The 24,118-nt window shown below is 58.5% G+C and overlaps 1 protein-coding gene across 6 annotated transcripts; it reads left to right on the forward strand.

Moving 5' to 3' along the window:
• The first annotated feature begins 1,562 nt into the window (after positions 1 to 1,562).
• On the forward strand, positions 1,563 to 23,952 carry DRP2 (dystrophin related protein 2). 6 transcript variants are annotated; one of them, XM_040572692.1, is made up of 24 exons: positions 1,563 to 1,899; positions 9,324 to 9,477; positions 12,688 to 12,821; positions 13,496 to 13,652; positions 14,298 to 14,418; positions 14,632 to 14,900; positions 15,077 to 15,223; positions 15,736 to 15,814; positions 16,309 to 16,369; positions 16,487 to 16,548; positions 16,791 to 16,865; positions 17,324 to 17,525; positions 17,659 to 17,744; positions 18,345 to 18,502; positions 18,623 to 18,789; positions 18,945 to 19,056; positions 19,406 to 19,542; positions 19,813 to 19,878; positions 20,074 to 20,139; positions 20,416 to 20,559; positions 21,125 to 21,362; positions 21,472 to 21,592; positions 21,711 to 21,797; positions 21,908 to 23,952. In XM_040572692.1, the coding sequence occupies exons 2-24, from the start codon at positions 9,370 to 9,372 to the stop codon at positions 22,021 to 22,023; spliced, it is 2,913 nt and encodes a 970-aa protein (XP_040428626.1). In that variant the 5' UTR covers positions 1,563 to 1,899; positions 9,324 to 9,369; the 3' UTR covers positions 22,024 to 23,952. The 6 variants fall into 6 exon arrangements, with proteins under 6 accessions (XP_040428626.1, XP_040428629.1, XP_040428628.1 ...); XM_040572695.1 differs by having other exon boundaries at positions 1,564 to 1,899; positions 22,406 to 23,952; XM_040572693.1 differs by lacking the exon at positions 1,563 to 1,899 and adding an exon at positions 2,084 to 2,145.
• Positions 23,953 to 24,118: the final 166 nt, after the last annotated feature.

Here is a 24,118-nt window from a genome sequence, read left to right on the forward strand (position 1 = left end):
GTGTGCTCCGGCTGCCTGGGTAGCCCTTCTGGCACTCTGCTCTCTCCTTTCCCTCACTCTCCTTAGTTAACCCAGGAGTTATTTGAGTGTGTGTAAGTGTGCACAAAAATAGCCCAGTAGAGAGACAGTTCTATTCCGCTTTCCTATGCGTATCTATTTTTTTGGGTCTAAATACGGCTTTTCAGAACAAGTTGTGTTGCATCACTATGGCTGTTGTGGAAGTAGAAGCTATTGAAAAAGCTTTTGAAAGCAGGAGGTGTGGAGTACGTACCCATTCTCAGGCTGATACTTGAAGTATGCAGTGTTGCTCCTTTCAGAACCAACTACCAGAAAGATGCTACTTAAAAATACTTCTCCTCTGCTCAGTGCAGCTACATGAGGTGTCTGTGCACCTTGCCTCGCTGTGTGCCAACGGGCTCTGCCCCTGACTCGGGGCTCACCTGGACGGGAGCAGAGGCTCCGCAGAGTTGGCCACCCCCATGCCGGAGGCTTCTGCTGGAACCGCTGTGAGGATTGTGCTGGTTTCTTGAGGACTCTCTCAAATGCATTTTGCCAGAGATCAGCTGTATTTTGACTTCTCCAGATTTAAATTGGTAACCTGGAAAAGCTTTATATCCATTCATATCCACCTTCCAACAGTGTCGTGGGATTAGAAAGTCAGGGCCCCGGACAGACTGCCATGTAACCTTGATGTCCCGACAAGTGGGCAGCTGAGGCCGGGGGGCCATTCCTTCACCAACCTTTGGCTGTACACAGCCCACCAAAAGCCCTGCGAGGAGAGAGGCTGAGGCTGCTTGGAGATTGTTCTGACAAGGACCAGACCTTAGTGCTGTCCGAGCTTAAATATTCCCGGGGAGAGGCTGAGACAGTCTGGCAGCTACAGTGTGGGACTAGGGTTCGGTCTGAATGACCAAGTCACTGAACTCTTGTTTCTGCTTGTGTAATATGGGCATAGCATCACTGACATCTTGAGCAGAGTTCAGGATCCTTGGATGGAAAGATCCAAAGAATCACAAACTGTTTGTTACGTATGGACTAAAATCCAAATTCCAGGTTTGCTCATGTCCTCAGCCAATTTAGCAGCCCAAATCCTTCTGTCTCAAACAAAATACCCTGACATTTAAAAAATCTTGGATGAGGATTTCTCTGCAGCTTGGAGAACTGGCTCTTCCTTTACTTATTTTTCTTTTCTAAGGAGAATAGGAAGCATATCTGAATTTACGTGATTGTCTTATTTTTGCTTCTTGACTTAAAAATAGCCCATTTTAAAATTAAGCTTATTAAATCTTACGCCAGACATCCAAATTGCGGTTAAGAAACAAGGTGAATGTGTCTGGCATTTTCCAACACACACACACATGGCCGTGTACAACCTCAAATGAGAGCTGTCAGTCCCAAACGGCGGTGGGGAGACATCGGCAAGCGTCGGGAAGCGTGTCCGAGTCCAGCAGCCTGTGGCAGGTCCCCGGAGGTCAGACCACGGCTCCTTTTGTGTGCTTGTATTCCCCCCCTCCTTTATTTCCCCCCACCTTCTTTCTCCATGTGTGTTTTGTCTCCTCCTCCTTCGCTCCTGTCTGCCTTTGCATCTCCACTCCTCTCCCTCCCCTCCTTGGGGCCGATCGCCAAGGGACCTCCAAGGGTCCGGGCGGCGCGGGGTTGTCCTTGTTCCTCCGGCGCGTGCCGAGCCAAGGGTACCTCTTCGTGCGGGCAGAGATGCTGCTCCTCCCGGGGACGTGATCGCATAGCAACACAGCAGCGGGGCGCTGGAGGAGGAGAGGCGGCGGGCGCAGCGCTCAGCCTCAGCATGCATCCCTGTCACTGGCACCTCTCTGCTGATTCACAGCCCCTGCTCCCGACGCACGGCTGCTGCCCGCGTTTCAGACCTGGCGGACTCGGAAGGTAGGCCAAGGCACAATTTGCTTCCCGCTCGGACCCTGGCCGTGCTGGAAAGGGGGAAATATCCAGATGGCTAACCTCGGAAATACACCCCAGTGCGTGTGTGCATGTGTGTGTCCCTTCACAGCGGTGCTGTCCGCATGTGTGCGGGCGAGGAAACTTGCCGAGAAGAAAAGAAGGGTGTCGGGGGGACATGGGCGGAGAGAAGGGCAGCCAAGGGTGATTGCACAGGGGAGAGACCAGGGAACGGTAAGTGATGCGGATGCCCAAGGCAAACAATAGCGGCAAGCATCCCTTCCACAAGCTCTGATTCTTTTCACGTTGAAGGCTCCTTCACCCTGGCAGTGTTTTCGGCTGGGCTGAAGGACCGCTCGGAGCAGGGTGCGTGCTGGCCTTCCAGCGTTCTCCCGCAAGGCTTTGGCTGCAGGGCAAGGCAGAGTGGGGAATATCTCTGAGCAGCAGGCTGCGATCAGGCTCTCGTCCCAGCTCTGTCCTTTTTGTTCACTGCCTTGCCCGGTGCAGCCTTGTTCCTTTTATGTCTCAACCCTCCCTCTCCCAGCTTCCCCCCAATCCCTTCCACCTCCTCCTCCTCCCTCCAGGCCCTGTGTTGCCACTCCTGACCTCCCCGGTGATGTGGGCAGAGCCACCCGGGGCTGGCAGGACACTGCTGGCTCCCTGGGGCCGGGCACTGTGCATCCCTGTCCCCACTGGGCAGGGTGACGGCAAGCCAGAGCTCAGCTCGACAGGCTGTTGCTGGTCCCCAGCACGGTCTCTCGAGCCTCCCCTTCTGCACGGCACCACCGGTGTGTGGTGAAATCACCGGCACTGCCCTCGCAGGGGCTCTGTGCTGGGATTGCCCGAGTGCTGCCACATGGGGGTGAAGCCACTGCCCCATGCTGGCCATGGGACATAGGGATGGCTTGGATGGATTTTGGTTTTTATCACTCAAAAAAGATCTAGCCAGATCTTCATGCATCTGTGTTTTATCTGTGCCCCAATACGAGGGCCTTTGTACTCCCTTAGCTGTCTGCTACTTGCTCATCTCTCTGCAGCCATGAGAGTTGTTGTGTGATTATTCTTTTTGGTGGTCTTTATTGCCTGACCTGAGTTCCCTGCAGCAACACACCACACAAACTCCCAGCTGCAAGGTTTGGTTGCAGCAGGGGGGGTTCCCCTTTTTTTTGCCAGATGTGCACGTACATATTTGATTTTGAGTCCATCTCACATTGCCACCTGCCAGTTCCCCACCCTGAAAGGTGACAAGTAGGTAATGGCACTCCAAAAAGCGAGAAAAAAATGATTCTTGGTGAAAATTAAGATGAGGCTAGAACCTTTATAATTAACACCTGAGACAGACATATCACACTCACTGTGATTGTCCAGGGCTGTACCTGTAAATGGGGTTGCTCAGGTTGGAGTGACTCTTTTCAAAACTAAACAAAGTGGGATAGTGAAGGGATTAAATGGACGGGTTCAAACAAAAGGCCTGGCTTCTTGAGACATATGGTGAATTTGTGATTATAATACTGTCTTGAGCAGTACATTCAAGGCCTCTGCTTTAGGCTGGATGCCCGTGATAAATGTATGAAAGTGGAATTACCAATCTCATGAAATAAGACATCCTGAGCAGGACGAATTCACTCTTCCCAAAACCTCATTTTCACAGGTGTATAAAGATCGAGCGGAGCTCTTCAGAGTTGAGCCAAAATAGCTCCATCTCGCTGTTCCCCCTAGCATAAAAATGAGGTAGCTCCGATCCATCCCGGGGAAGGGACGGAGGGAAACAGGATTCTGTGTGGCACCCGGTCCACGCGTTGTCTCAGACGGCCGGAGAACCCGGTGCCGTGGGAGTTCACAAGGACCAGCCGGTGGGGCGGAGGCAGAGTATTCAGATGTTTCTCTAACACTGGGAATGAGAAACAAAGCGTAAAGGAAGCTGAGAGTTAGCACAGCCTTGCCTGGGTTTTTGGTGGTGTGCTCTCCCCACTCTTGTTCCTCGCGTATACAGTATGGAAACGGGGGATGCGTTTTTCACACTGCAGCAAGGCTCGTTCCTCCGCTAACAGTAGGGAAGGAAAAGCTCGGGTTGTCGGAGACAGACAAAGAGAAGGCTCGGGGTTTTCAGTGGGTTTAAATAGCCAGGCTTCGAGGCTACAGAGCATGACCAAGTCTCTGAGGAATTAGGTTAGGCTTTTAAGGTTGTTGCAATCTTCTTTTGGCCATTAAGCAAGTTTTACCCCCTGCTGGCCCTTTTGTGGGTGGGGACGATGCCGGCTTCTTCCCCCGCTCCTTTTGTCTGTCAGGTCTGTCAGCCAGCGACTTCTGTGTCCAGCACAGTGGGGCTGCGTGCCTACAGCTGGCTTTCAAGGTGCAAGGGTAATTACATGTAGTGCTGCCTAATTGGAGGAGGAGGAGAAGAGATGGGAAGAATTCCTCAGCAAAGCGAGTTTTGGAGAGAGCAGCTCAAAACCCAGCTGTGAGTCAGGAAGGGCATGTGAAAGAAATTCAGATTTCAGTCTTCCGAAATTGCCACAAGTTGTTTTTACACAGAGGAACAGCCAGTTCTGCGTGGCTGTGCTGTGAGCATGCACCCACGCTCACCTTGTTGGCTGGGGACATGGGGGTCCTGATTCCCAGGTCAAAGAATGTAACTGGGGACATTTTTCAGCTTGAGCTTTTGTGTGTGCATGTGTATTCTGCTTGGGAGAATGGAGAGTGAGCGAGCCAGCAGAAGAGACCCTGCTTCTTTATTAGGACCTGTGACACCTGCTTATCACTTGAATTTTAAGACAGTTTTGGTTGTGAGTGCAAAATCTTAGTGGTCATTTCAGTATGCAGCCTGTGAGATGGGAGGGCGCCCACTTCACCTACACCTGCTGAATCAGGTCTCTTCTGTGCCACGTGCTCACCACCAGATAGACCAGAGATTTCGTTCTACTTCTTAAGAAGAGCTGCTTAATTGAGGGACCCTTGGCTGTAATTAATGAGGGGACCTGGTGGTGAGGTGGGAGTGCCCTGTGAGGTCCTGCTGCAGAGGCAGAGGGTCCGTGCGGTGTCCTACCAGCAGTGTCAGGCCGAGCTGCAGCTTTGGTGTCTGGGTTTTGAGCCCTGGGACTGAGAACGCTTTCAGTGTCTGCCTGTATGGGAGACTGCTGCTGGCCCTTCCCTTGTGTGCCAGGACAACTGGGAATCAGGGGGCTGCGGGGTGGTTTTCAAGGAGCATGTTCAGGTATCTGCTCCCGGTGTGTACAGAGATGGAGATGAAGGACCCCTGCTCCAGAAGGGAGACGTGCTATCCTTAATCTCAGTCCCAGTGGGATGAGGACTTCTCTTCCTTCTCTCTCACCAAAGCTTGACCTAGTGGGGTCTTGGGAAGTCAGTCTGCTGGCCCTAGATCTCAGGCTTATGCTATCTACTCACAGATGCAGAAAACAATTTTTGCTGGAACAGGATGTGCTGTTGCACCACCGAGGGAGCCCTGCTGTCTGCCAGCTTGGGAATGCTCCCTTTGTCAGCGTGTAGACGGGAGCTGAACTTTGAAATATCCGCAAGCCTCCCACCTTTCCCCCTAAAGGACACTGAGCATGCTGAGCTAAAATGTTATTACTTCTCTTGTACAGTAAGTTAAACAACAACAAAGTCATTAACATTTCCAGCAGCAGGGAGTGTGTTTGTATTTCCATTCACCTCGTGGGATAAAGGCTGAGCTGCCTTGCCTCAAAATGTTGCCATATTTTTTCCTGATAGGCCAGGATATGAAGTGGAAAGTTTCAGCCCCGAAAGAATGTCTTGGAGGAAATTAGCAATTCAAAGCGTGAGCCTTGTGATGGAGAGACCTCCTGCCCTGTTTGCCGCATTTGCTGTCCTTTTGTGCAGGAGGGAGCTGCAAATGCAACATCTGCATGGAATTCCAGCTTCCAGGGCAGTCTCCTGTCCTCCTGTCCTGCGGGGATAAGGGACAGCTGCAGCATGACCCTGATGTTTGGGGGAGTTTGGGTCTGGGTTTCTAAACAATGGCAGAGCAAAGTTATGCTCCTGGATGTTGGTACCCACAGGTGTGAGGGTTTACTGATGCCTGGGATGGCGAGGAGCTGCTGCAGAACCCAAGGCACGAGCTGCGGAGCCTCTGCAGCCAGACAGCTCCGCTGCTGCTTGGGGCTGAGGCCGGGCAAAGGCTGCCACAGCTGCCTCCCCAGGAGAGCAGTGCGCCAGGGCTGGTTTTGTAGCAGGTACAGCTCATCCAGGGAGAGGAAAAAGGCAGCCGTTCCGTTTTGAATAGACCCTAACGCAGCTGCATTCAGCTGCTGAAGTGTAGCGTCGAGACTTTTGGCTTTTTTTATTTTTCATCTAGAGGAACATCGCCGTCTCAAGCTAGGCTGTGGCTTGGTTACTGAAGTGTTTGGTGGCTGTAACACAGCAGAGTGAAAGGCATACCAAAAGCAGAGGCAAGTGCTGGGTGTTCTCACGTGGGAGGGTGCAAAAAAGCCTCTTGTAAGGAGGCTGCACCTGACCCCCCTCAGGGTCCATCGCCTTTGTGCCTGGAGGGGGTACCTCCAGCCAAGACCAGATCCCTCTGTGTGGGACACCCGGGCACAGTTTCACTCCTTGCTCCCCCAGCAGGAGGCTGCAGTGCCCTGGTGTCCCATCAGGCAGCTTCTCATGAGGTCTTCATGTGCAGTTTTCACCTGCTCCTGCTTGCAGGGGCCTTGGTATTTCCCTTCTTGCACAGAAATTTTCCCAGGGGTCATCCTGGCATTAGTTCTGGTTGGACTGCCTGACCACCTAGCTCCTGAGTCTTTCAGAGGGCCAGGAGGAGCATTTTTCATGTTTCAACACCTTTTCAAAGACGTGCTTGCAATGGGCTGTGGGAACTGCAGCTCTGGATCTGTGGGGCCGGTTCTTGCAGCAGACAGGTACGGACACTGATAAATGGCTGTTGTAGGGTGAGCATCACGTCCTGGAGCCTCCCTCACGCTGGTAGGAGGGCCCGGAGCTGGCCACAGCCCCTGGGAGCGCAGCGCTGAGGCGATGCTTTCGCAGTGCCCCAGGGCTGATGTGGGACAGGGCAGCTCCAGGCCCCTTACCGTCCCCTTGTGCTCCCACGCAGACAGTGGCATCAGCCATCCTGCACGGACTGCAGCTCAGTTCTTGCATCCCAGTCCTGCTCCAGCTCCTGGGAGAGGCTTCTGCCTCTCACCTTGTGGAAGCAGTGCTTTTAATGACACCCCTCCCTGTGCTGTGCCCTCTGCCTCCCCTTTGAATGCCTGCATCTGTTTAACACGCGTTTTTAGCCAGGCTGGCTCAGCTGCCAGCATTTCTGGGACTGATTGTGTCGCTTGGCTGTAGCACGCCCGAGGTGAATGCTGGTGGGGGAGAGGTGGGGGGGGTCACAGCCCCGGAGCTTGGGAAGCACCAGCAGCAAGCAATGGACGTTTAGCCCAGAAGCATCCGTAAAACATCTGCTGCACGTGCTGCAGTGCCCCGATGGTGCCTGGCGGCACCACTACGCTACAACTGCAAGACCTGGAGTTATTGTGTGCCACAGCAAAGGAGCAGAGCAGGAGCATTTCTCTCTCTCCTGTAATAGCTGGGGATTTGGTGAAGTGATCATATGTTGGTTTGCTCGCAGCCGAGCCTCACCGTCTGGTTGTCTCTCCCCTTGAATGTCTGCCTTTGTGCTGGCTGCTGTACAGCTGAGCTATTTCCAGATCATCTCGGGCTCTCCGCATCTGGGCTTTGCTGCCTTGGACAGGCTTCTTTTCCCTTGCACCATGGCTCTGTGTCCTGAAGGACCTTGTCTTTGCTGAAGGAGGTCAGGCCCGGCACCCAGGAGGTGCCAAAAGGGCTTTTCTTCTTTCCATAACGCCGGCAGAGCATGTGAGAGCCACCAGTCCTACCCATGGGCACCTGTAGGACAAGGCTTCCCTTCCCCTTCTCCAGAACTGCACCAAACCTGTGTGCGGAGACTTCTCCTTGAGCAGAATGCAGAAAGAAGCACTAAGAGCACAAGCACTGAGATAATAGGGTATATTATCTCCTGTCAAAGGCAGAAATCATCCACTGCACCCTTGGTGTTGCATAAGGGGGTCTCTGTGGACGCTGGAATTTGTAACTGCTGCCGTGCCGTGATAACCCTGCCAGCTCCGGGGAAAGGAGCAGGATGAGGGTGCTGCGGTGCACGGTCTGCGATGCTCATCTGTGCAGGTGGCAGGAAGGGGAGAGGGCAGGCCCCTGGATTATCAGCATATTGGAGAGCTCAACACAGGCCGTTCTGCCGGAGACGGAGAGCATTACGGCAGTAGAAATTGCTCAGGGATTAAAAAAATCATAACAGGGTAAGCTGTTCTCTTCGCGTGTGTCATGGAGGAGGGAAGGCAGTGGAAGCTCAGGAGAGGGAGCGAGGGTTGCGGAAGCAGGGTGGTGGGAAGCAGGTGCCAGGGACAGGGGCTCTCCCCCTGCACCCATCTCTGCTTGGCCAGGCGGCTGTTTCCTTCTGAAAGCAGGAGAATAACCACCAGGCTGGGCAGGAGGGGCAGAGCCCGGCCCCAGCAATACTCCAGCATCGCCCTTTGCTGGTCTGTCCCCCGAGTGCTGAGCCTGCGTGGGCAAAGCCCTGTGCAGCAGTCACAGCTTTTGTGCGTTGTGTCTCCATCCCGCTGTGCGTGTTTGTGCTCGGCTCCTCTGCTGGCTCCGGCCACACGTAGAGCTCTGGGATCGTGCTTCTGTGGTGGGAAATTGCTTGTTTCTGGTAAATCATTGCCATGCACCTTTCCCTCTGGGCTTTATTTTCTCATGGCTTTGTGTAAATTGGAATTGGTGCTGGCAATGGGAAAAACACTGTTTTGGCTCAGACTCCAAACAGTAAATAAAGAAACCAGCAAGATGACCAGAGGTTTTACTAAGACCTGTAGAACAGATGAAGGGGACACTGCTCACAGGTTTTCTGGGTCTTATGGTTTTCTGAACAAAAATGTGACTTTCATAATTCATAACGAGTAAGAACACATAAAAAGGTAGCTGGCTATATGAGATGCATGTGTGAGGGACTGAGGTGCTGGAAAATTTTGTTTCTGAACATAAGAGGAAAAAATATGTTTGTAAAATATGTTTTTTATGTCCAAACAGAAGTGGTTGTGACAGTGTCCAGAGTGCAGTGAGAGCCTCTCTGCCCTCTGCTTTTAAACTCGGTGCATCCCCTGTTCTGCAGCAAACCCAGCCCTTTTCTAAGACGCAGCTGTGGGACTCACGCACACAGGACATTGCTACAGCAAATTGTATAACTAGATGCAAAAGAGAGTTGGACACTTGTACGAAAAGAGACTGCAGCATCAGTGCAACGACAAGTGCATTTAGCCTCCGGGTTCCGCCGGGGGTGCGCGCTGAGGATGGGGAGGTGCTGACCCCAAACCTCTCACGCTGCCTTTCAGGTGCTTGCGCCCGAGGCCGTCTCCATCCCCATGAGCATCGGCTCTGATGCAGCCCCTGGTGATGCAGGAATGGCCTTACGTCCTCCCACCATGTCCTGAGTGGCACGGCGCGGCCCCGGCGCGGCACAGCGGCGCTGCCCACCCGCTGCCTCAGGTAAGCAGGGTCTGGCAGCCCTCCTGCGCGGCGGCTGCGCGGGGCTGGGGAGCACGCCGGGACCTCGGCTCCTGCTGGGGGGGAAAGCTCTTAGCTCCAGCCCCCCGTCGCCTCGCGCTTAATGAGGACGTTAGCTCTCCTCGAGCGTTTTGGCTGCAAAGTGTTTCCCGAAGTAGAGCACGGGAGACAACCCGCAGAGCTGGGTTTCAAGCTGCCTTCAGAATAAAGAACACGAGGCTGCCGTCAACAGCTCTTACTTATCTGGCTGGGTTTGCTTTTTCCTGGAAATGTGGAGGAATGTCAGCTTTTGCTGAAAGGTATGGTTCTAATCTTTGTGGTTGCGGAGAAGAGCTCAGAACGAAGGCCTTGGTGAAAGCCAAGGCTGAGATGCTGTAAGGCAGAGGAGCCTGTCCTCCTTCTGGGCTGGTTTTCTCGAGGAACGGAGGGTGCTCACACTACTGGTCTCCCCCCTCTTCCCTGGGCGTTTCTGCACAGGCTGCTCACCTACACTGGGCAGAGAGGGGAAGGCTCTGGAAGTCCTGGCTATGTGGCAGGACAGGGCAGAGGAGAGACGGTCCCACCTGGAGGGTGGGAACACACTTGTCTGGGGTCGTATCCACTCGAGGATTCCCCCGTCCCTGCCTGAGCCTGGCTTTCTGCCCCATGGGCACCGGTGTGTTCAGGACACATTAACAGCCAGGCTGCAGGGGTCTCTGCGCCTCCTTCGTGCAGGTGTAGGTGCTGCCATGGAGGAAACAACCTTCTTCTCATGTCCTCGCTTGTCCTGCTGCCGGCCCCCCCTTGGCTGAGCCCCTCTGCACCCCTTGGGGCTGGGGGACTGGGACACGGAGGGGACGGGGTGGTGGGAGGGGAGGCTGGCACTGCCAGCCCCAGGGACACCAGCGGTCAGATGTGCAGGGAGGGAGAGGCAGGGAGACAGGGAGCTTTTCATTCCCTCCCGTAGGTGGAGGAGAGCATGGGAACAATGCTGGCCGGCAGCACTGTGGGGGACACGGGGAGCCAGCCCGGAGCCTGCTGGCAAAAACAAACTCTTTGCACCCAGTCCGGATGGGCAGGAGAAGCCGTGCTGGCACCAACTGCCGGGCTGGGACGAGGAGGGCACCTTTGGCTCCTTGGGGTCACGTCTCAAGGGCAGGTTTACCTTCAGGGTAGCCAAAGCTTGCTGGGACCTGTCCCTGGGTAAAGCCCATCCCTGACAGCCCACCCTGCAGGGCACCAGAGGGCGAGGGGCTCCGCAGCAGCGGCACCCCTGGGGTTAAAGCAGGTTGGAGGCCGCAGGAATGCTGCCGGACAAAGCTGGGATTGAGGCCGGGAGGAGGCATGGCCGCCCCCCTCCAGATTCCTGGGGGGTCAGTGCCGGGGGCAGCCCCGAGCCCTGCTCACAGCAGCGCTTGCTGCCTGCCGGCCGGTGCTGCACAGCGGGCAGGAGGCGATGCCCGCTCCCCCGGCCGCTCCGAGCAGCCCTGCTGCACCAAGAACAGGCAGACCGGAGCCCGCGTGAGTGTCCTGGGCCTGAAAATAAACCTGTTGAGGGCAGAGGGGGTTGGATCCAGGCTGCCACCGCTGCAGCCCTGGGGAAGGGATGGGCAGGGGATGCTCAGGGGGAAGGCGCTGCTCTTGCTCCCTGCTCGCTTGCAGGGGGGCAGGTGTTCAACGCCTGGCCCGTGCTTGGCCACCATCCCTGGCTCGTCTGCAGGTGATAGTCTGCGGGTTGTGGGCTTTTAGCGTCGTCTTAAACTGGGCTGGGAAGACTGTTTTGTGCTGAGCCGTGCTGCAGCTCGATCCTCTCCTTGGCACCCCCGGGCACGGAGCGGAGGGCCGGGTGCTCCTGGGCAGTGCAGTGGGACTAACCTACTTCGGTGGCATGAGGAGGTGCGCACGTAGACTGTGGGGTTTTATTTATTTTCTCCTAAGTGCGAGCAGCAGTTTTAGCTTGAGTGATTCATTATTCATGGCCCCGAGATTCCTGTGAACTCTGTAGGCGATAGTTTTCTGTGTTTTCCTGATGCTCCTGGAGCGGCAGGGTGTGTGGGGGGCAGAGAACAGCCTGGCGTTAGGTGTTTTTAGATGAAGAAGACTTAGCAGCACTCGGTGAGCTTTTGACTCCTCCCTGAGAACCAGCACGGGGTGAGCATTGTTTCACTTGCACGGCCAAATTCTGGGTCTGGGTTGCTCCTGCCTGCTGCTCCTCTGCGCTGCACCTGGGCCCTGCTGCCCTGCGCCTGTCCTGGGGTGCTCGGGCAGCCCGTGGGCAGGCAGCGAGCCGTGTCTGCTCCTTCCCTTCCCCAGCAAAGGGTGCCTGTTGCATGTACTGTTTAGAAAGTGCTAATGCAGTTAATTATGGTTGATTAATCACCTGGGGATAATTACCCCAAATGAGCTCTAATATTGAGGTAGCATTAGAGTAAAACACTGCCTCTTCCTCAGCCAAGCGCATCTCACTTGGCATTACAATGTGTTTGTGGGTTGTGCACCAGGCCACTCTTCTGGAGAGGAAATCCCCTCTTGCCCACCAGGTCCTATGTGAGATGCTAGTGTGTGTTGGTGTGGCCAGCTAGCACAATGCCTTTGCTGCCACTGCAAGAGCGAACAAGTGTGATACAATGCAAGAGGCGTAGGACAGGATTCCCCGCCCACCAAGGGTTTATTACTCAGTGATTAGCACCCGTTTTTCCAGGCAGGGTCCCCTGGGGGTGTCGGGCTCAGCCGTTGGCTGTGCAGGGCTGAGCTGGAGGTGCTCACACCGCACAGGGACCGGCTCAGGTTTGGCTGCCGTCTGCTCCCCAGCCCTTCAGAGCATCCTTCGTGCCACTGCTGGTTCTGGGGAGGTGCGGAGGAGAAGCAGCATCTGCGGGGATCGGCTCAGATCTGCGGTGCAGGCAGAGAATAGCCTGGTGCTTCTGCAGGGGAGCAGGTGGCAGTCACGGAGCTGCGGGTGGCGTAGAGGAGGCTGGCAGGTCCCCTTGGTCACTAGGAACAGTGGAGCCTGCTGCGCCCACCTCCCTGGAGCAGCCAGCATCCCCCTGCAGAGCGGTGCAGCCCCTCGAGAGCTGAAAAGTCAGGGATGGTGATGGCAGAGGGGATGGGTTCCCCCTGGTACGGTGATGGTAGAGGGGACGTTGCACCCAGGCGGGTGCCTGAGCGCCGGCAGCTGTGCGCAGCATTTCAGCTCTGTCTGTTTCTGCCCAGGTTAAAGGCTCTCAGGATGGCGCAGGACCTTCGTGTGTAAGCCCCCGGGCTCCCAGCAGTGTTGCTGGGCCCCAGAACCCTCTGGAGATGAATCTTTGTTGGAACGAGATCAAAAAGAAATCCCACAGCCTTCGGTAAGAGTCCCTGCCTGGAGCAAGCTCCTGGCCTGCCAGCCTCGTGGGCCGCGCATGCTCGTTGGAGGTTGCTGAGCTCGTCCCTGCGTTACCCACAGCGACCCTGGCTTTGTTTCTTCTCTTGTGCAAGGACTTCTGAGTCTTCTCCCTACACTGCATCCTCTCTAGGTCCACCCCTCCCTTCCTTCTCTCCCTCCCATCCTCATCCCTGCTCACTCTGCTGCTTTCTCCAGCCTCCCTGCTGCCACCTCCATGTCTTGCCTCTTTTCCCCCCACCTCTGTGCTTGCCCCTTTGCTGGGAGCCCTCTCCAGCTGAGCAGAGGAATGGGCTCTCCAGACCTTCTGAGGCTGCAGCTGCAGCGGTGGCAACATGACGGAGAGCTTAACTGGGGCATGTTAATTGTCTCTTGCCTCAACGCTGGCTCCTGGGTGGAAGCCACCCAGCCATGCAGACATGGAGCCAAGCCCCCCGTGCTACCCAGAGCACAGCCCAGACCAACCTGGGTGCACGCAGAGCGGCTCCATCCCTGCTGATGGCTGCGAGGTTTGGGGTGTTTGTGGAGCTCCGTCTGCCCAGCACCTCCCCGCCTGGTGCCACAGCATCTCGGCTGGCTGCGGGTTCCCCTGGTCCTGCCCCCCTGAGCACCCCCGTGCTGTCCCCGCTCTCGTGCCAGGGCTCGGCTGGAGGCCTTCTCCGACCACAGCGGGAAGCTGCAGGTGCCCCTGCAGGAGATCATCGACTGGCTGGGGCAGAAGGATGAGGAGCTGTCGGCGCAGCTGCCTCTGCGCGGGGACGTCCTGCTGGTGCAGCAGGAGAAGGAGACGCACGCGGTACGCTCCCCTGCGCCTTGCTTACGGTTGCTGTCCCTCGTCCTCACCGGCACCAGCCGCTTCCCGGAGCAGAAATCGCTGACCCGGCAGGCAGCACCACAGAGGCTGCAGCTGAAGGGCAGGAGAGGGCACCCCAACCCCAAACCCAACCCCAACCAGCTGTCCCTGGTGGCCACACTGCTTCGGGGCACCCTGCTGCTCCCCTCCTCGCTCCCCCAGCAGCCAGACCCACTGCTGAGCAGCTGCTGGCACAGCGGTGGTGTGGCCGTGCTCTCTGCATCTCCATGCCATGCCAGGGGGAGCATCGTGGACAAGGCGGTTCCTCTTGTGCAGCCGTGGCCCAGCACGCCCTGTCCCCGTCTCACTGTCCGGCCATCCCCACCCAGCAGAGCTGCAGCCCTGCTCTCTCCATGCTGGTGGCCATTCTGTCCCTGCACTGCAGAAATGTTTCTCTGTTAACTTCTCTCTGTGTTTCCAGTGAGGGCTGGGTACTTTTTCTCTGGCAATGTTTCCTTGATGTCACCGTGGGTGGTTCGTTTGGGCACTGGATGAGTAAATCACGGCAGCCCTCGGCGAAAGGGCAGCAGGATGTAATTCTCCAGCCCAGCCTGTCGTCTCCTCTCTGTGCTCTGCTCTCCTCTCCAGGCTTTCATGGAAGAAGTGAAGTCCCGGGGGCCATATATTTACTCTGTCCTGGAGTCAGCACAGGCTTTCCTTTCCCAGCATCCGTTTGAGGAACTGGAAGAGCCAAATTCAGAAATCAAAGGTCTGTTGAGTTCCCCTTTCCTTGTCCTCCCATGGCTCCTCCTGGGCTGGACTGGGGAGGATGGAGCAGAGGTGGTTGGTGTGGCACATCAGTGCTGGGCCTCTTGCCATAATGCGCCGGGTTGTGCCCTGTCCTTGGGAAGAAGATGGGACCAGCGCAGAGCTGTGCTTCTGTCCCAGGCTCTCATTTTTGCTCTTTGCTTTGCCTTCGCAGATGTCTCTCCCCGGCACCGCATCCAGAACATCAGCCGCTTTGTCTGGAAGCAGGCGAACGTGGCCAGCGAGCTGTGGGAGAAGCTCACGGCCCGCTGCGTGGACCAGCACCGGCACATCGAGCGGACGCTGGAGCAGCTGCTGGAGATCAAAGGGGCCATGGAGGAGCTCAGCACGATGCTGGACCAGGCTGAAAGCGTGCGTGAGACCTGGGAGCCCATCGGGGACCTCTTCATCGACTCCTTGCCAGAGCACATCCAGTCGACCAAGGTACTTGTGGCTCCGAGGTTCCAGCCGGGGCAGCTCGGTGTGCAGGAGGGACGGGCAGCAGGGCACGGCCCACGGGAGCCTGTAGCAGAGGGACCACACCTGGGCACCGACATCCTTCTTGCTTCTTCTCCTTCTTCCCCTGCCCTGTGCCTGCTCCCCTGGGCATGGGACTGCAGCTCTTCAAGGACGAGCTCTCTCCCATGAAGGACGGGGTGAAAGTGGTCAATGACCTGGCACACCAGCTCGCCATCTCGGATGTCCACCTGTCCATGGAGAACTCCCGCACTCTGGAGCACATCAACACGCGCTGGAAGCAGCTGCAGGTGGGGAAGGGTCAGGGCCCTGCAAACACCCCGCAGGGAGGGGGATGCTGGGGAAATGCTGAACCTCAGGGACGATTTATTAAGGCTTGGCCAGGCAGGGACAGCACAGCTGCTGTTCCCGAAGGAGGAGAGCATCAGCTACGTGTGGGGAAGGTGGCTGGTAAATCTGTAGAGCAGGAAAAGGTGATGGGAGGAACAAAGGAAGCTGTCTGAGGAGAACTGGGGTCTACTGGGGGGGGGGGGGGGGGGGTGGTCAGTACCAGCTGTGGTTGGGCTGATGTCTGAAAATACAGATACAGGTGAGCTGGAGATGTGGCCTGTGCTGCCAAAGCCCGTGGGGGGAGGAGGTGAGGACTGAGCTGTCTGGGCAATGCAAATCCGAGGCAGGCAAGGAAGGAGGCAGACCTGGGTGGCTGGGGCACCTCCGAGTCCATCCACAAGCCTTCCTGAAGGGGGCTGTGATCCAAAATGTTCGACGGGCTGCCATTGCGTTCTGCTGTCCCGTTCTGCAGGCCTCCATAAACGAACGCCTGAAGCAGCTCCAAGATGCCCACCGGGACTTCGGGCCGGGCTCCCAGCACTTCCTCTCCTGTACGTGACAGGTCCTCCCGGCCGCGCTGCCTGCGGGGCGCCTTCCCTCCCAAAAGCTAGGGAAGTGCCCGTGATGGTGCATGAGGCATAGGGACCGGGGCAGGAGGCATCTGCCAAAGCTAGCCTTGTGCTGCCTCCCTGTATGGGACTTCTGTGCCTCCCCTGAGGGTGCAGAGCCGTGATGTTTGCAGCAGCACCCGGGTGACCCCGGGACAGTGCCAGCCTCGGGGACTGGGTGGGTAAGACAAGAGATGGCAGGGAAAGGCAGTCCCCCAGATGCGGGGTTTGTTGGCCCTGGTGTCTCTGCAGACCTGGTCCTGCCATCTGAGAGGAGCGGCAGCATTTCCAGCTGCTGGAGCTGATAAGCTGCCCGTGGCGAGGGAAAACTGCTGAGGGACACCAAGGGCTTCTGTCCTCTGGATAACGAACACGGGGTGCTACAGGTATGGGAGGAGCGCCTGGTGTCGGCCTGACCTCTGCTCCTCTCCTTGCAGCCTCGGTCCAGGTGCCCTGGGAGCGAGCCATCTCCCCCAACAAAGTGCCGTACTACATCAAGTGAGTGTGCTGCCCTGCGCAGACGGGGCTTGGGCCTGCCGAGGTGCCTGATGGTGGGCACACAAGCTGGAAGGGATTCCCAGCCTGACTCGAGGTTTCCTTCCCTTCTCCTCCCAGCCACCAGGCCCAGACAACGTGCTGGGACCACCCCAAGATGACGGAGCTGTACCAGACGCTGGGTGAGGAGGCTGCCATAGAACCTCTTTTTGCTGCTTGGGGTGCAGCGTGAGATGCCCCCAGCCCCAAAAGGGGCATGAGGCCTCTGTACTTTCCCCCCAAAGGCAATGGGATCCAAACCCCAGCTGGGTCCTGCGTGCAGCCATGCTTGTGCTGGTGTCTGGGGGCAGCAGCTGCTGCTTCCTGCCCTGCAGATAAGGATGTTCAGCTGCGGTTTTCTTCTTCTCTTTCTGTGTTATTGCAGCGGATTTGAACAACATCAAGTTCTCGGCGTATCGGACGGCTATGAAGCTGCGGCGGGTGCAAAAAGCCCTGCGATGTGAGTGTGGGAAGCATGTCCCTCCCGCTGGGTCTCCCTGGGTAGAGGCATTAAGTGAACACAGCCTTTCATCAGCACATCAGAGGCAGAAGCCCACCAGGGAAGCGCTAGGAGGATGAGCCTGTGGCTGAAAAGCAGCAAATTCACTGGAGAGAAGTCTGCCTTTGGGTCAGGGTGGAACTGCTCGAGGGCAGGTGTGAGTCAAAGCGATCTGAGACCAAAGGGACCAGGCGCAGAGTTACAAACCTCGGGAGCAGACGGGAGATCACCCAGCAGCAACGGGGGAGGCTGGAGGAGCTGTGAGAGTGACCCAGAGCAGAAACCAAGCAGGCTGGCAGGGGCAGGAGGGGATCCACTGCTTACAGAGGAGGAAGGGGACCTGTAAACCCAAATTCAGGGCAGCGAGTGCTAGGGAGGGATGCTGTGGAGCTGTATGCAGGCATGTGCTTTCCTCTCAGTGGACATGGTGACCCTGGCCACAGCCCTGGAAATCTTCAACGAGCACGACCTGCAGCCCAGCGACCGGGCTATGGACGTGGTGGAGGTGATCCACTGCCTGACCGCCCTCTACGAGAGGCTGGAGGAGGAGCGGGGCATCCTGGTGAACGTGCCGCTCTGCGTCGACATGAGCCTCAACTGGCTGCTCAACGTCTTTGACAGGTACCGGCCCCGGGATGCCGTGCTCGGGAGGAAACCTCAGTGCCCCGGCCACTCGGGATGGGGTGGCTGGCACGGGCTTGCCTTGCTGAACCCCCACCAAAAAAAAACCCCTGTGCCGTATCTCGCCTTGCAGCGGCCGCAGCGGGAAGATGAGGGCTCTCTCCTTCAAGACGGGCATTGCATGTCTGTGCGGGACGGAGGTCAAGGAGAAGTTCCAGTGTGAGTCCCCCGGGGCCCTGCACGGAGCGACCTGGGGAAGGCGGGAGTGCTTCTGTTTCCCAGCTTAGCCCTCCTTTGCCCGGCAGGATCAGAGAAGCAGCTTTCGTGTGGTGACTAATCTGCTTGCATTGCCACCCCTGCCTCCCTCCCCAAGCCTACGCCGCCTAAATTAGAAGGCATTTTTGCACAGTGACTGGTGCTGCGGGGGTCCTGTTTGCATGGCGCTGCGAGGAGCGGTGCGGCGAAGGCAAAGGGGCAGCAACTGCTCAGTGCTTCTCAAGGAAAGCCCTGGGGGTGTGTGGCTGGGCAGTCGGGGTCAGACAAATTAAAGGAAGCCCCTTTTGCTGTGTTTTAAGCCACAGGATGCTGGGGGCGGGGATGCTGATCACCCAGGGATAAAATAAGAGTGCTGTAACCATAACCTCTGGCTCGGGAAGGCTCTAAACTGCTGATTTTGGGAGCTGGAAGGACGCTGGTGATGGTTATTTAACCACAGCTCAGTGTTTTCCCCCTGGTTTAAGCTGCCCCCCGTGCTGCCGGCTGTGCCCAGGCACCAGCCGTGTGTCTGACGGGGCCGTCTCCCTGTCCGTCCCGCCGCAGACCTCTTCAGCCAAGTGGCGAACGCCGGGGGCCTGTGCGACCAGCGGCACCTGGGTGTCCTGCTCCACGAGGCCATCCAGGTCCCGCGCCAGCTGGGGGAGGTGGCGGCCTTCGGGGGCAGCAACGTGGAGCCCAGCATCCGCAGCTGCTTCCGATTCGTGAGTACCGCGGTGGCCCGGGCTGGCCCCTCCATGGGGACATGCTGGTGGTGAGGAACAAGTGTCCCGAGGCAGCTGGGTCCTGCTCTGAGCCTCTCCTCCTGTCCCTCCCTGTCCCAGAGCCACGGCAAGTCTGCCATCGAGGCGTCCCAGTTCCTGGAGTGGGCCAACCTGGAGCCGCAGTCCATGGTGTGGCTGGCCGTGCTGCACCGCGTCACCATGGCCGAGCAGGTGAAGCACCAGACCAAGTGCTCCGTCTGCCGGCAGTGCCCCATCAAGGGCTTCAGGTAGGGGACGTGGGGACTTCAGCCACCAGCACTGTGGGGTCAGTGGGGTGCGAGAGCCACACAAACCTCTCCGCCCCCTGCTGAGCTCCTTGCACACCAAGATGCAGCAGCTCTGTTGACTCTGGCTTCTCCCTCTGGCCTCCCGCTCTCTGCAGGTATCGGAGCCTGAAGCAGTTCAACGTGGATATCTGCCAGACCTGCTTCCTCACCGGGCGAGCCAGCAAGGGCAACAAGCTGCACTACCCCATCATGGAGTACTACACCCCGGTACGGGGCCAGGCGGCGCTTGGCTAGCAAGGGCAGTGGCCTCGCGATGCTGGGGCTGCTGCAGCCCCAAGGTGGCTGCCTTGCATGTATTTGTTCCCCTCTGTGTGCTGGGGGCTGTCGGTGTTCCCGCTGCTCTGGGGCTCGTGGTCAGCAGGACATATGGCATCCACCATGTGCCCAGCCTGGCTCATGCTGGTGGAGCAGCCGTGCGCCCCCCTCGCTTCCCCACTTGTCTCTGCTGACGGTGGGCTTGTGCCCAGCCTGAAGGGATCTTCACAGATCACGGGATGCCAGCCTGTGATCCCCCACTCTGCCAACCAGCACCTGGGCAATGGTTCTCTCTCTGCAGACCACCTCCAGCGAGAACATGCGGGACTTTGCCACCACGCTGAAGAACAAGTTTCGCTCCAAGCAGTACTTCAGCAAGCACCCGCAGAGAGGATACCTGCCCGTCCAGTCCGTGCTGGAGGCTGACTTCTCCGAGACGTGAGTGCCCCGGGCTGTGCCCACCGACCCTGTCCAAGGTGTGGGCTCCTCGGCTGGAAGCAGCATCTCCAGGGATGCTGCTTGGAGGCAGCGGGATGGAGGGTGTTGCCCGGGATGGAGGGCAGCTTGCTCGGGGCTGACGCGACACCGAGTCTTTGGAGGAGCAGATTTCAGCCTCCCTGCCAGCCCGGGGTGGGCAGGGCAGCCCCTCCAAGCCCTAGTTTCGGGTGAGGACTGCAAACCTTGCTGACCAGTGTGCGTCTCTTGCAGCCCAGCCTCCTCCCCGATGCTGCCGCACGCTGACACCCACTCCCGGATCGAGCACTTTGCCAGCAGGTAGCGGCACCGGGCACCGCTGGTGGTCACGGGGCAGAGGGGTTTGGGGACAGGTGCTTCCCAGCACGCTGCACGGCAGCCAGAGCCTGCCATGGGGTCTTGCAGAGGTCTGGCAGTGCTGCTGCATTTAGGGTGCGCTGAGCAGACGTTCAAGGTGTCTCTGAATGTGTCTCAAGCCAGTTCTATTTCCTCCAGGCTTGCAGAGATGGAAAACCAGAACTGTTCCTTCTTCAGCGACAGCCTGTCCCCCGATGACAGCCTGTGAGTTCTGCCTCCTTCCCCTGCTTCTGTGCAGCCAGGTTCCTGTGGCTCCATTCCCACCTACCCAGAGCACCCCTGCTTCCCCTCCCAGCCCTTGGAGCCTGAGGCTCCTGGGCACCCCCAGCTACCTGGGCTGCTGGAGCCACTTCTGAGCTCCACCACCTGGAACAGCCATGGTGAACTCCCGTACAAAACTACCTCCCTCCAGCCCCAAGGGCCCAGCAATCCCCATCCTGACGTTCCTCACTGCTGTGTTTCCTCCACCTGCTGCAACAGGGATGAGGACCAGTACCTGCTGCGCCACTCCAGCCCCATCACGGACCGAGAGCCCGCGGGCAGCCAGCAGGTCCCAGGAAGCCTGCCCATGGATGACAAGGGGGAGCTGGAGCGCATCCTGGCCCACCTGGAGGATGAAAACAGGTTGGGGCATGGGCAGCTCTCCAAGTGGGGGCTTGAGTCTGAGGGAAGGGGCTGGAGAAACCTGGCTTAGACCAGGGGCAGAGCTCAGGGTGGAGCCTGCTTTGGAGGCTGAGCCCTAAAGCCCACAGGGGAGCACTGGGCTCAGTGCTCCCCAAGGAAGGGAGAAGGCTCTGTTCCCCAGAATGTTGATTTCCCTGTCCCCAAAACATGTTGCCCAAGAACCCCTCTTGAACTGGCTCTGGTGAGCCCAGGGCACGGCTGACTGTCTCCTCCCTGAGCTCCTGTTGAATGGTGAAGGTGCAGCCCGGAGCACAGCTCAGCACAGCACAGGGTTTTTCTCTGCCTGCCCCTATTCTCAGCCTGTTAGGAAGCAGTTGTGTGCCTTTTGTCTGCCACCCAAATGAGGAGGAGCTGCAGGCAGGCCTCCCCGCAGTGCAGGGACAGTCAGAAGCTGCTCCTCGAGCTTCTCCTGTGGCAAAGCCTCCGGCAGAGCTTTGTCTCTGAGTCAGCCATCGGGCCAGTCTCCAGAAAGGAGACAGTGGTGCTGACCTGGGCTGTCCTGCAGGATCCTCCAGGGAGAGCTGAGGCGTTTGAAATGGCAGCACGACGAGGCCGTGGAGTCCCCGACCTTGGCCACGGGCTCCCCCGAGCTGGTGCAAGACCCCCGCAACGACGAGCTCCTGGCGGAAGCACGAATCCTCCGGCAGCACAAGAGCCGCCTGGAGACGCGCATGCAGATCCTGGAGGACCACAACAAGCAGCTGGAGTCCCAGCTGCACCGGCTCAGAGAGCTGCTGCTGCAGGTACGAAGCAAATAACGGGGGGGCCATCCGTGGGGCGGTGGCAGAAAGGGGTGGCCAGAAGGTGCAGGACAAGGACAGAGAACCGTGACAAGCCCCCTTCTCTCTCCAGCCTCCGGCAGAGTCAGATGGCAACGGTTCAGCGGCATCTTCCCTGGCTTCATCCCCGCACCAGTCCGAAGGCAGCCAGGCAAAGGAGAAGGAGCACGACACCCCCGACACCGAAACCGCAGGTGAGGGTTGGATTGGCGCTGAGCTCCAGGATGGCAGCTCTGGGAGGCCGCCTGTCCCATAGGGCCCCCGGCTGGCGGGGTGCACGCGCCGCTCACCCCAGCCCCCTGCCCGCTGCAGATGAGGTGGAGGCCAAGACGCAAGAGGTCAGCGTGTGCCTGGAGGACATCATGGAGAAGCTGCGGAGCGCCTTCCCCAGCTCTCGAGGTACTCGAGCGAAATCCCCCTCTCTGGCCTCCTACTGCTCCCTCAGATGAGGTTTCCCGGCGGAGCCCTGCCCCGATCCCACCCTCCCCACGACGGCTGATCCCCCCCAGCGCCCACGGCCAAGAGCGCGGCGGTTGCAGTGCTGCAGGCACTGGCGAGGATGAGGAGGAGCTCTCCTACCTGCAAGGACAGGCGGCCAGAGCTGCGCAGAGGACAGAGCAGCTGAGTCCTGGAAGAGCTCCCTGCTGCGCAGACAGACCCGATGGCAGCAAGGCTGCAGCCACCACCTTGAGCCACCTCCACCCACGGCGGAGGCCCCGCTTACCCGGCAGAGGAGCAGCAGTGGTGTGAGCTCTCCTGGCTGCTTGTGGATGGCTCTTCCCGCAGGGACGGTGACCAGGGATGCTCTGTGACCGTGTGCTCAGCGCCATCCCTTGCCCATGTGTGCACCCAGGGAGATGTCACCTGGTGCTAGCACTAACCCGAGGCAGGGCAGAGCTGCCCCTGCCCACCCAGTCCCTCGCCCGCTTTCTGCCACCCCCGAGCAATCCCCTTCTAACCAGCTGGCCCCAGGCGCTGTTCTGCTGACCTCTCCATCTCTCTTCCAGGTATGACCTCCCTTATCTAACACCTCCCGTAAGCCAGAGGCTTCTCCTAACCAGCTGCCTGGCTGCTTCCCCTCCTCCTCCTCTCCCCGCCGTGCTCCCCGTGCTGTGGCAGGCTCCCTCGCTCAGGCAGGACGCTTGCCAGCTCCAGGAGATCTCAGGGGAACATTGGCCATGTGGGAGTGGGGCTGTGGGCTCCCCGGGGGCCGGCTGGGTTGCTCGGCCGCAGCATCCAGGCTTGGACTCGTTGGACTGCATGGAAAGGCTCAGAAGAAAGAGCTGACGAGGTGGAAGCTGCGTGTGTCCCCTGGCGCTCGCGGGGCGCAGAGCTCAGCATCCTGCTCCTCTACAGTTCTGCCCAGGGTCCTCCAGGTCGGTGGGCACTGAAATGCTCCTGCAGACACCAAACAGCCCCCTGGGGTTTAAAGGAACTCCTTCTAACAGCACCCAGCTGCCCGCCTTATGCATCGGACGCTGCTGCCCAGCGCTGCGGCCAGCGGGGCACGCGCTGCCGGGGGGAGAGGCTGCCAGGTTCGTGGGGTAGGGGCGAGTCCACACCAGAGCTTCAGCCCAGCTAGTAGCCTTATCTTGAGAGGACCTTTATAACAGAGCCTTATCGTTTAATTTGCATATATTTCTATATATTATATATATATTCTGTACTTAAATACTCTCACGGACTCACGCCATTAAACCCTAACACGAAGTGTAGTTGCACTTCCCGCCCAGTGCAGCTCAGCTCCCTCTCCTGCAGGATCCTTCCCCCCTCCCCGCGCTGCCCTGGAGCAGGGCTGCTGCTGGTGGCGGTGGCTCCCGGTCCCTCAGGCTCCCTCGGGCTGGCTGTCTCAGGCTGCGTTACGTCGAGAAAGCTGCGGAGTCAGGTGCTGTGGGTGCCCCGGGGCGCGAGAAGGGCTGGCATGGCCCCGCTGCTGCTCCGGGGCGGCGGAGGGAGGAGATGCCCGTGCCGCTGGGCATGGCAGGGTGCAGGGAAGGCTGCGTGTCGGTGTGTCGCTGCCCCGCAGCCAAGCTGCAGGGACAGGGCTGTTGGCTGTGCGGGATGCGCTGGTGAGCTCTTCGGGGAGGCTGGGACTGAGGCAGCGCGCTGGGACCAGGGATATGTTTGCCACCATGGCAGCGGTGCCCATATCATGGAGTGCCAAGGGTGCTGGGTGCCAGCATCCTGTGCTGGTGTGTGGGTTGCCGTCCTTGCCATCCTGGTGGCAGCGGGGTGAGCTGGAGGCGGTGGTGGTGGCATTAGGGAGGGGACGCCGTCCTGAGTGGGTAAAGCACTGCAGGAGCACAGCGGCTGCATGAGATCAGGGGTCCCCCAGGAAGAAGAAGGCAGGATTAGGCCAAATTGGTGCAGATCCTCGCTGTGGGAGTGGCAGTGGCTGATCTGTGTGCCCAGGGAGCCCGGGCAGGCTGGGGCTGGGAGGTGGCCAGGGGGGGAGTGGGCTGGCTGATGCTCTGGTAACCATGTACTGCGGTGCTGCTGCCCTGGCTGCTTCTCTCCACCTCTGCTCTGGAAAGAGAATAAATTTGTATTTATACTGGGACCCCCGTGGGTGCGCTGGTCTCTTCTTTCCATGCTCTCTTCTGTTGGCCCTGCTGAGGCAGGGCAGTGCCGGGTGCTGTGCCGTCCTGTGGCAGGGTGCTGCCACCTCTTGCTGCAGGGACAAGGACATTCCCCTGCTCGGTGCTGCCGTGGCTGCCTGC

This window comes from Cygnus olor, chromosome 13, assembly GCF_009769625.2.
Source record: "Cygnus olor isolate bCygOlo1 chromosome 13, bCygOlo1.pri.v2, whole genome shotgun sequence".
NCBI lineage: Eukaryota > Metazoa > Chordata > Aves > Anseriformes > Anatidae > Cygnus > Cygnus olor.

Coding starts and splice junctions, on each gene's coding strand:
- DRP2 (XM_040572692.1), top strand. CDS start 9,370: ATGCAGCCCCTGGTGATGCAGGAATGGCCTTACGTCCTCCCACCATGT. Junction 14,901..15,076: donor AGCACATCCAGTCGACCAAG/GTACTTGTGGCT, acceptor ATGGGACTGCAG/CTCTTCAAGGACGAGCTCTC. Junction 18,503..18,622: donor TCCGCAGCTGCTTCCGATTC/GTGAGTACCGCG, acceptor TCCCTGTCCCAG/AGCCACGGCAAGTCTGCCAT.